The 11,586-nt window shown below is 47.3% G+C and overlaps 1 protein-coding gene across 1 annotated transcript; it reads left to right on the top strand.

Moving 5' to 3' along the window:
• Positions 1-9,628: 9,628 nt before the first annotated feature.
• LOC123429862 lies at positions 9,629-11,029 on the top strand. Its single transcript, XM_045113839.1, has 2 exons — positions 9,629-10,376; positions 10,457-11,029. The coding sequence occupies exons 1-2, from the start codon at positions 9,942-9,944 to the stop codon at positions 10,814-10,816; spliced, it is 795 nt and encodes a 264-aa protein (XP_044969774.1). The 5' UTR covers positions 9,629-9,941; the 3' UTR covers positions 10,817-11,029.
• The last annotated feature ends 557 nt before the right edge of the window (positions 11,030-11,586 follow it).

Below are 11,586 nucleotides of genomic sequence, written 5' to 3' on the forward strand. Positions count from 1 at the left end.
TTCTGCGGAGCTCGGGTGGAGCCCTGCTGAGACAAGATCATCACCAACCTCCGGAGCGCCGTCACGCTGCCGGAGAACTCTTCTACCTCTCTGTCTCTCTTGCTGGATCAAGAAGGCCGAGATCATCGTCGAGCTGTACGTGTGCTGAACGCGGAGGTGTCGTCCGTTCGGTACTAGATCGTGGGACTGATCGCGGGATTGTTCGCGGGGCGGATCAAGGGACGTGAGGACGTTCCACTACATCAACCGCGTTCTCTAACGCTTCTGCTGTACGATCTACAAGGGTACGTAGATCACTCATCCCCTCTCGTAGATGGACATCACCATGATAGGTCTTCGTGCGCGTAGGAAAATTTTTGTTTCCCAGGCGACGTTCCCCAACAGTGGCATCATGAGCTAGGTTCATGCGTAGATGTCTTCTCGAGTAGAACACAAAAGTTTTTGTTGGCGGTGATGTGCGTTTTGCTGCCCTCCTTAGTCTTTTCTTGATTCCGCGGTATTGTTGGATTGAAGCGGCTTGGACCGACATTACTCGTACGCTTACGCGAGACTGGTTTCATCGTTACGAGTAACCCCCTTTGCTCAAAGATGACTGGCAAGTGACGGTTTCTCCAACTTTAGTTGAATCGGATTTGACCGAGGAGGTCCTTGGATGAGGTTAAATAGCAACTCATAGATCTCCGTTGTGGTGTTTGCGTAAGTAAGATGCGATCCTACTAGATACCCTTGGTCACCACGTAAAACATGCAACAACAAAATTAGAGGACGTCTAACTTGTTTTTGCAGGGTATGATTGTGATGTGATATGGCCAACGATGTGATGTGATATATTGGATGTATGAGATGATCATGTTGTAATAGAAATATCGACTTGCATGTCGATGGTACGGCAACCGGCAGGAGCCATAGGGTTGTCTTTATACTAACGTTTGTGCTTGCAGATGCGTTTACTATTTTGCTAGGATGTAGCTTTAGTAGTAATAGCATAAGTAGCACGACAACCCCGATGGCAACACGTTGATGGATGATCATGGTGTGGCGCCGGTGACAAGAAGATCGTGCCGGTGCTTTGGTGATGGAGATCAAGAAGCACGTGATGATGGCCATATCATGTCACTTATGAATTGCATGTGATGTTAATCCTTTTATGCACCTTATTTTGCTTAGAACGACGGTAGCATTATGAGGTGATCTCTCACTAAAATTTCAAGACGAAATTGTGTTCTCCCCGACTGTGCACCGTTGCTACAGTTCGTCGTTTCGAGACACCACGTGATGATCGGGTGTGATAGACTCAACGTTCACATACAACGGGTGCAAAACAGTTGCGCACGCGGAACACTCGGGTTAAGCTTGACGAGCCTAGCATGTGCAGACATGGCCTCGGAACACATGAGACCGAAAGGTCGATCATGAATCATATAGTTGATATGATTAGCATAAGGGATGCTTACCACTGAAACTACTCTCGACTGACGTGATGATCGGACTTGGGATAGTGTAAGTGGATCATGAACCACTCAAATGACTAGAGAGATGTACTTTTTGAGTGGGAGTTTAGCATATAATTTGATTAAGTTGAACTCTAATTATCTTGAACATAGTCTAAGTCCACTTTGAATATATTTGTGTTGTAGATCATGGCTCACGCGACAGTCATCCTGAATTTTAATACGTTCCTAGAGAAAGCTAAGTTAAAAGATGATGGAAGCAACTTTGTAGACCGGGCTCGTAATCTTAAGCTAATCTTACAAGCTGGGAAGAAGGATTATGTCCTTAATGCTGCGCTAGGAGATGAACCACCCGCTACGGCTGATCAGGATGTTAAGAACGCTTGGTTAGCACGTAAGGAGGACTACTCAATAGTTCAATGTGCAGTCTTGTATGGCTTAGAACCGGGACTTCAACGTCGCTTTGAGCGTCATGGAGCATTTGAGATGTTCCAGGAGTTGGAGTTTATCTTTCAGAAGAACGCCCGGATCGAGAGGTATGAGACCTCCGATAAATTCTATGCTTGCAAGATGGAGGAAAACTCGTCTGTCAATGAACATGTGCTCAAAATGTGTGGGTACTCAAACCGTCTAGCTGAACTGGGGATTGAACTCCCGCAAGAAGCTATCACTGACAGAATCCTTCAATCACTGCCGCCAAGCTATAAAGGCTTTGTGTTGAACTACAACATGCAAGGGATGAACAAGTCTCCCGGCGAGTTGTTTGCGATGCTGAAAGTCGCAGAGTCTGAACTCCGTAAAGAGCATCAAGTGTTGATGGTAAGCAAGACCACTAGTTTCAAGAGAAACGGCAAAGGCAAGAAGGGCAATTCGAAGAAGAGCGGCAAGCCTGTTGCCAATCCGCCGAAGAAACCCAAGGCTGGACCTAAGCCTGAAACAGAGTGCTTCTATTGCAAGGGTATGGGTCACTGGAAGCGCAATTGCCCCAAGTATCTGGCAGATAAGAAGGCGGGCAAAGAAAAATCAGGTATATTTGATATACATGTTATTGATGTGTACTTAACCGGCTCTCGTAGTAGTGCCTGGGTATTTGATACCGGTTCTGTTGCTCATATTTGCAACTCGAAACAGGAACTGCGGAATAGACGAAGGCTGGCGAAAGACGAAGTGACGATGCGCGTAGGAAACGGTTCCAAGGTTGATGCAATCGCCGTCGGCACAGTGTCACTTCAGCTACCATCGGGATTAGTGATGAACTTAAATCATTGTTATTTAGTGCCTGCGTTGAGCATGAACATTATATCTGGATCTTGTTTATTGCGAGACGGTTACTCTTTTAAGTCTGAGAATAATGGTTGTTCTATTTCTATGAGTAACATCTTTTATGGTCATGCACCGAATGTGAGAGGATTGTTCATATTGAATCTTGATAGCAATACGCATATACATAACATTGAGACCAAAAGAGTTAGAGTAAACAATGATAGCGCCATATTTTTGTGGCACTCCCGCTTAGGTCATATTGGTGTAAAGCGCATGAAGAAACTCCATGTTGATGGACTTTTGGAGTCACTTGACTTTGATTCACTTGACACGTGCGACCAATGCCTCATGGGCAAGATGACTAAGACTCCGTTCTCCGGAACAATGGAGCGTGCAAGTGACTTGTTGGAAATCATACATACCGATGTGTGTGGTCCAATGAGCGTGGAGGCACGCGGCGGATATCGTTATTTTCTCACCTTCACTGACGATTTAAGTAGATATGGTTATGTCTACTTGATGAAGCACAAGTCTGAAACATTTGAAAAGTTCAAGCAATTTCAGAGTGAAGTGGAAAATCATCGTAACAAGAAGATCAAGTTCCTACGGTCTGATCGTGGGGGTGAATATCCGAGTTTCGAGTTTGGTGCTCACTTAAGACAATGTGGAATTGTTTCGCAGTTAACACCGCCTGGAACACCACAGCGTAATGGTGTGTCCGAACGTCGTAATCGTACTTTGTTAGAGATGGTGCGATCTATGATGTCTCTTACTGATTTGCCGTTATCATTTTGGGGTTATGCATTAGAAACAGCTGCATTCACTTTAAATAGGGCACCATCAAAATCCGTTGAGACGACACCATACGAACTGTGGTATGGCAAAAGGCCAAAGTTGTCGTTTCTTAAAGTTTGGGGATGTGATGCTTATGTCAAAAAGCTTCAGCCTGAAAAGCTGGAACCCAAAGCGGAAAAGTGCGTCTTCATAGGTTACCCAAAAGAGACAGTTGGGTACACCTTCTATCTCAAATCCAAGGGCAAAGTGTTTGTTGCTAAAAACGGAGCTTTTCTCGAGAAGGAGTTTCTCTCGAGAGAATTGAGTGGGAGGAAGATAGAACTTGACGAGGTTGTCGAACCTCTCATCCCTCTGGATGGTGGCGCAGGGCAAGGGGAAACCTCTGTCGTTGCGACGCCGGTTGAGGAGGAAGTTAATGATGATGATCATGAAACTCCAGTTCAAGTTTCTGTTGAACCACGCAGGTCGACGAGATCACGCGCTGCTCCAGAGTGGTACGGTAATCCCGTCTTATCAATCATGTTGTTAGACAACAATGAACCTGCAAATTATGAAGAAGCAATGGTGGGCCCAGATTCCAACAAATGGCTAGAAGCCATGAAATCCGAGATAGGATCCATGTATGAGAACAAAGTGTGGACTTTGGAGATACTACCTGAGGGCCGCAAGGCTATTCAGAACAAATGGATCTTTAAGAAGAAGACGGACGCTGACGGTAATGTGACCGTTTATAAAGCTCGACTTGTGGCAAAGGGTTTTTCACAACTTCCAGGAGTTGACTACGATGAGACTTTCTCACCCATAGCGATGCTTAAGTCCGTCAGAATCATGTTAGCAATAGCTGCATTTTTCGATTATGAAATTTGGCAAATGGATGTCAAAACGGCGTTCCTTAACGATTTCCTTAAGGAAGAGTTGTATATGATGCAACCCGAAGGTTTTGTCGATCCTAAAAATGCTGACAAGCTGTGCAAGCTCCAGCGATCCATTTATGGACTGGTGCAAGCATCTCGGAGTTGGAACAAACGCTTTGATGAGGTGATCAAAGCATTTGGGTTTATACAAGTGGTTGGAGAATCTTGTATTTACAAGAAAGTGAGTGGGAGCTCTGTGGCGTTTCTAATATTATATGTGGATGACATATTACTGATTGGAAACAACGTAGAGCTTTTGGAGAGCATAAAAGGTTACTTGAATAAAAGTTTCTCTATGAAGGACCTAGGAGAAGCTGCTTACATTCTAGGCATTAAGATCTATAGGGATAGATCAAAACGCCTAATAGGACTTTCACAAAGCACTTACCTTGATAAAGTTTTGAAGAGGTTCAAAATGGAACGGTCCAAGAAAGGGTTCTTGCCAGTTTTACAAGGTACGAGATTGAGTAAGACTCGGTGCCCAGCAACTAATGAAGATAGAGAGCATATGCGCTCCATCCCCTATGCTTCAGCCATAGGTTCTATCATGTATGCGATGCTGTGCACTAGACCGGATGTTAGCCTGGCCATAAGTATGGCAGGTAGGTTCCAGAGTAATCCAGGAGTGGATCACTGGACAGCGGTCAAGAATATCCTGAAGTACCTGAAAAGGACTAAGGAGATGTTTCTCGTGTATGGAGGTGACGAAGAGCTCGCCATAAAGGTTACGTCGATGCAAGCTTTGACACAGATCCGGACGACTCCAAGTCGCAAACCGGATACGTATTTATTCTTAATGGGGGTGCAGTAAGCTGGTGCAGTTCCAAGCAAAGCGTCGTAGCAGATTCTACATGTGAAGCGGAGTACATGGCTGCCTCGGAGGCGGCTAAGGAGGGTGTCTGGATGAAGCAGTTCATGACGGATCTTGGAGTGGTGCCAAGTGCACTGGATCCAATAACCTTGTTCTGTGACAACACTGGTGCCATTGCCTTAGCAAAGGAACCACGATTTCACAAGAAGACCAGACACATCAAACGACGCTTCAACCTCATCCGCGACTACGTCGAGGAAGAGGACATAAATATATGCAAAGTGCACACGGATCTGAATGTAGCAGACCCGCTGACTAAACCTCTTCCACGGCCAAAACATGATCGACACCAGAACTGTATGGGTGTTAGATTTATTACAATGTAATTCACATGGTGATGTGAGGGCTAGATTATTGACTCTAGTGCAAGTGGGAGACTGTTGGAATTATGCCCTAGAGGCAATAATAAATGTATAGTTATTATTATAATTCCTGTATCAAGATAATAGTTTATTATCCATGCTATAATTGTATTGAATGAAGACTCATTTACATGTGTGGATACATAGACAAAACACCGTCCCTAGCATGCCTCTAGTTGGCTAGCCAGTTGATCAATGATAGTCAGTGTCTTCTGATTATGAACAAGGTGTTGTTGCTTGATAACTGGATCACGTCATTGGGAGAATCACGTGATGGACTAGACCCAAACTAATAGACGTAGCATGTTGATCGTGTCATTTTGTTGCTACTGTTTTCTGCGTGTCAAGTATTTATTCCTATGACTATGAGATCATATAACTCACTGACACCGGAGGAATGCCTTGTGTGTATCAAACGTCGCAACGTAACTGGGTGACTATAAAGATGATCTACGGGTATCTCCGAAGGTGTCAGTTGAGTTAGTATGGATCAAGACTGGGATTTGTCACTCCGTATGACGGAGAGGTATCTCGGGGCCCACTCGGTAATACAACATCACACACAAGCCTTACAAGCAATGTAACTTAGTGTAAGTTGCGGGATCTTGTATTACGGAACGAGTAAAGAGACTTGCCGGTAAATGAGATTGAAATAGGTATGCGGATACTGACGATCGAATCTCGGGCAAGTAACATACCGAAGGACAAAGGGAATGACATACGGGATTATACGAATCCTTGGCACTGAGGTTCAAACGATAAGATCTTCGTAGAATATGTAGGATCCAATATGGGCATCCAGGTCCCGCTATTGGATATTGACCGAGGAGTCTCTCGGGTCATGTCTACATAGTTCTCGAACCCGCAGGGTCTGCACACTTAAGGTTCGACGTTGTTTTATGCGTATTTGAGTTATATGGTTGGTTACCGAATGTTGTTCGGAGTCCCGGATGAGATCACGGACGTCACGAGGGTTTCTGGAATGGTCCGGAAACGAAGATTGATATATAGGATGACCTCATTTGATTACCGGAAGGTTTTCGGAGTTACCGGGAATGTACTGGGAATGACGAATGGGTTCCGGGAGTTCACCGGGGGGGGGGGCAACCCACCCCGGGGAAGCCCATAGGCTTTGGGGAGACACACCAGCCCTTAGTGGGCTGGTGGGACAGCCCCAAGGGGGCCTATGCGCCAAGAATAAAGAATCAAAGGAAAAGAAAAAAAAAAGAGGGAGGAAGTGGGAAGGGAGGGGGACTCCTCCCACCAAACCAAGTCCAACTCGGTTTGGGGGGGGGAGTCCTCCCCCCCTTGGCTCGGCCGACTCCTTGGGGGGTCCTTGGACCCCAAGGCAAGGCTCCCCTCCCTCCTCCTATATATATGGAGCAATTAGGGCTGATCTGAGACGACTTTCTCACGGCTGCCCGACCACATACCTCCATAGTTTTTCCTCTAGATCGCGTTTCTGCGGAGCTCGGGCGGAGCCCTGCTGAGACAAGATCATCACCAACCTCCGGAGCGCCGTCACGCTGCCGGAGAACTCTTCTACCTCTCTGTCTCTCTTGCTGGATCAAGAAGGCCGAGATCATCGTCGAGCTGTACGTGTGCTGAACGCGGAGGTGCCGTCCGTTCGGTACTAGATCGTGGGACTGATCGCGGGATTGTTCGCGGGGCGGATCGAGGGACGTGAGGACGTTCCACTACATCAACCGCGTTCTCTAACGCTTCTGCTGTACGATCTACAAGGGTACGTAGATCACTCATCCCCTCTCGTAGATGGACATCACCATGATAGGTCTTCGTGCGCGTAGGAAAATTTTTGTTTCCCATGCGACGTTCCCCAACAGCGCGGACTAGGTGTTGAATGTGTGGGCGGAAACAGGTTCGCACACACGGCACAGCTGGCAACTGCGCGGTGCAAGTCATGTGGGAGAACTCTTCAACGCTCACACACACGATAATGCCTACGTGACACACAAAAATTATCAAACGTTGTCAAGATTCGTGCAAATAGAATCAACGTGGATTAACGCGTGTGGACGAAGTGCAGGACCGGACCCAGAGTGTTGCAAACTATGTGGCCCGTACAGGGCCCAAATTTTTTAGATAGGCCTTGTATTAAAAATCCTATGGACAACTTGGCCAATGGGCCGCTGGAGCGAGCCAGCCAGCCATCGAGGCCAGGGAGCTGCTCCCGTGCGACGCTACAGCCTGCACCTTCCTTTCTTCAGGATTAATCGATCCATCGCTGATTGCTGATCCCGCGAGGACCTGCACAGCTGCCGCTTTTTTCCGGATCGATGGACGATTGCTGCAGCCTGCAGGCAGGTCTCCTCCTCGTCGCGTCTCCTCATCGTCGGCTCGTCGCTCGTCGCCTTGTACTGTCGTACAGGTATAACTATAGACTACAGAGTATAGGTACAACTACACACTATAGACTAGAGAGTACAGAGACTAGATATTATGCGCAAGAGGCACACACTACTTCGTCGCTCGTGGCGTTGTCCGAGTGATCTTCAAGTTTTTTTATTTGATGAGCTGAGTTGAAGTTTCTTCAAAATTTCATGTAAAAAAAAATATCAAACCTGTTGAAATTCTGAATTTTCTAAAACGGCATGATTGTTTTCTAAATGCATGTATTGCATATACAGTTCTGCTGACTATTCATGTGATAGTGCCATCAGCAGATTTTTTTTCCTTCTAAATTGAAGCTATTAAAGTCTTATATACGTACTATTATGACACAACAAAGACTTAACAATTTGACCACAATAGCACTTAAGAGTGAAGTGTTGGAGAAGATTGATGAGGAAGATATCATTGAAGATTTTATTTTAAAGAATACTAAAAAAATGAGAATGTTTAAATAAATAGCAACCGGGAGTTGGATATATATGACTTTTTTATATGCCAATTATTATGCAAGACATTATATTACATATGTTATAAAAAAATTCTAGAGATATATATACATTATATTGCTTGTTAGTTTTTTTTATAAGATAGGGCCCTAATTTCTAGTTTCGCACACGGTCCTGGATTTTGCCGGCCCGGCCCTGATGAAGTGCAAACATATCATATGTGTGGACGTTATAATTTGAATTAAAAAAAATGAGTTATGAGATTCTAAAAGAAACCGCAAGGCTCTGCGGAATTCCCAGTTAATGGAGTCGCAACAGGCACACGGTACATGTCAGGTACACCGACAGGTGATCACTGATCTGGTAGGACGTCGCATGCGCCGTCAGGTGCACGGACGCACTCACCACCGGCACCGCGAGCGAGAGCTGATCCCAGATCTCGGAAGGCGACGTACAGCGGTACAGGTAGAGGGGTTCCGTCGATGGGTCAAAAGCCAAGCGTTCAATTCAGAGATATCAAACGCCGGAACATGTAGCTCAACACAGGAGCTACCGGGACTGTCGATTATAGTCTCGTGTGACACGGGCACCGCGGTGTAGCATGGACAGCAAAAAGCTAGGTCGGCACCACGCTCGTTTGCCTTAAACAAAGTACTTCCTTCGTTTCTAAATGTAAGTCTTTTAAATTTTTTAATACAAATTAAATATGGATATAAATAAATATATTTTTAAGTGTAAACTCGTTCATTTCGTTTCATATGTATTATGTAGTGGAATTTGTATAAAGACTTATATTTAAAAACAGATGTAGTATAAATCAAGGCCAGCCGCTGCGCGCGAACGCGGACCCAACCACTGACCGATCGACCGACACCGTTCTTACTTTTCAGCGAACCAGAAGTTCGTCAGTCTCCACTTGGCTGCGGCAAAACACACCGGACGAAGCAAAGGATCCACGGTTTAGAGCAGGGGAGCACATAGAGGTTCGGTCATCTTTTCGCATCGCAAAGGAAGATGCATGTGGAGGACAAAAAGAAGATGCATGTGGAGCAAAGTGGTGCTACCGTGTCACCCATAAGAAATTTAGAGCTCGCACAAAAGAAAAGGGGTATAAAGTGTAGAAATAATGGAGGGGCTGTAGGCAGGCACACCGCACACATGGGCGGAGGCCGACAGATCGCAACGTAGCGCCGGGAAGGGGAGCTGCGTGCTGTCCCAGGCTGGTATCCTGTTGCCTTCCCGTCGCCACCGCCACGTTCCCTTTCACCCACCGAAGTGGCCAGCCACCACTCTACTTACCTCGCCCGGGGCCGGCACACGCAAACGCGCGCCTCGATCGATCGTCCTGGCATTGGCAGTCGCTTCCCTTTCCCACCACGTTGACATCTCCACTGCTCCGGGAAGGAGGCAGGCACGTAGACGTAGCGATGGCGCCGCGTTTCCTGGCGTGCTTGGGCAGGGGCGGCGCGACGGCCTCGGCGCCGGAGCCTGTGGAGGACCTGGCCCCGGGCCCGGTGCTGGTGGAGCTCTTCTCCTCGCAGGGGTGCGCGGCGTCGCCTGAGGCGGACGCCCTGGTGGCCCGGCTGGCGCAGGAGTCCTCCGAGGCCAGCGCCGGCGGCGAGCGAGCGGTGCTGGTGCTGGGGTTCCACGTGGACTACTGGGACTACCAAGGGTGGAAGGACCCCTTCGCGTCCAGCGCCTGGACCGTGCGGCAGAAGGCGTACGTGGAGGCGCTCCGGCTCGACACGCTCTTCACGCCGCAGGTCGTCGTGCAGGGCCGCGCGGACTGCGTCGGCACCGAGCAGGACAAGCTCGCCCAGGCCATCCGCGACGCGCCCCGCTACCCCTCGCCCGCCATGAAGGTACGCACGCACGCACCAGCTTAATTTTGGCCGGTGCTCTCAAGTCTAAAGTCTGAACCGTGTGCCCCTGTGCTGTGCAGGTGAAGTTCCAGCGGCCGAACCCGAGCACGCTGCAGGCGTCCTTCACGGGCGCGCTCCACTACCGGGTGGACGGCGGCGGGAGCGTGCTTGTGGCGCTGTACGAGAACGGCGTGGTCACCGACTGCGGCCGCGGCGAGAACAAGGGCAAGTCGCTGCTCAACGACCACGTCGTGCGCCGGCTGGAGAAGGTGGCCGCCGTGCGCGACGGCGCGTCCGCCAGGAAGGCCGTGTCCGGGTCCGTCCAGTTCCCGCTGTGGGACGACTTTCGCGCGACCAAGTGCGGCCTCGTCCTCTTCGTGCAGAACTCGGCGCTGCAGGTGCTCGGCGTCCAGCACTTCGACCTGCCCGACAACGTCTGATTCCAGTGGCTCGCACGAACTTGCCGAGTGTGCAGGGGGCAGTGGGTGCGTTGTCAGCTGGCATGTACAACTATTCTTTATAGAGTGTGATTGGCATGTTGCGTTGTTGTGTAAGTATGAAATTATCAGATGGGTGGTGGACGATGGGGAATTCAGGAATTCCACGTATACTCTGATTTCTGCACGAGGAGAGATGGAGTCTTTGTGTGCTTATTTGTGTTTTGTGTTTTATACTCACTCCGTTTTTTTACTATGCATATTAGATTTGACTGAGATCAAACTTTACAAAGTTTGATCGAATTTATATTTAAAAATTAATATCTAGAATACCTAATAAATATAATCTGAAAGACATGAAATACTGGATCTAGTGATATTGATGTTTTATTGTGTGAATGTTAATAACCTTTTAGTAAAAGTTTGAAGAGTTTGACTTGAGACAAACCTAATATACAAAGTAAAAAAGAAACAGTGGGAGGATAAATTTAGTAAAAGCCCCAGACAATTTAGGCAACAACAACAACATAAACCCGGCGGAAAAAAAGAAAGACATAAGAAACCATTCGAAATGACATCAGAATAAGGGAATTGTAATGTTAATTTTGAGTTTATGTATGTTCAAGTCCATGAACATTTTTTTATCTCTAAATCGACGTTGCTACATTTCCAACCAGATCATTTTTTCTACACTGCGCAAATCTCAACACGGAGGCTTAGATAGCTCAAAACGCCGATTTAAACAAATCTCAAGAAAAATATATTTGCGGAAG

The sequence above is a fragment of the Hordeum vulgare genome, chromosome 2H, assembly GCF_904849725.1.
Source record: "Hordeum vulgare subsp. vulgare chromosome 2H, MorexV3_pseudomolecules_assembly, whole genome shotgun sequence".
NCBI lineage: Eukaryota > Viridiplantae > Streptophyta > Magnoliopsida > Poales > Poaceae > Hordeum > Hordeum vulgare.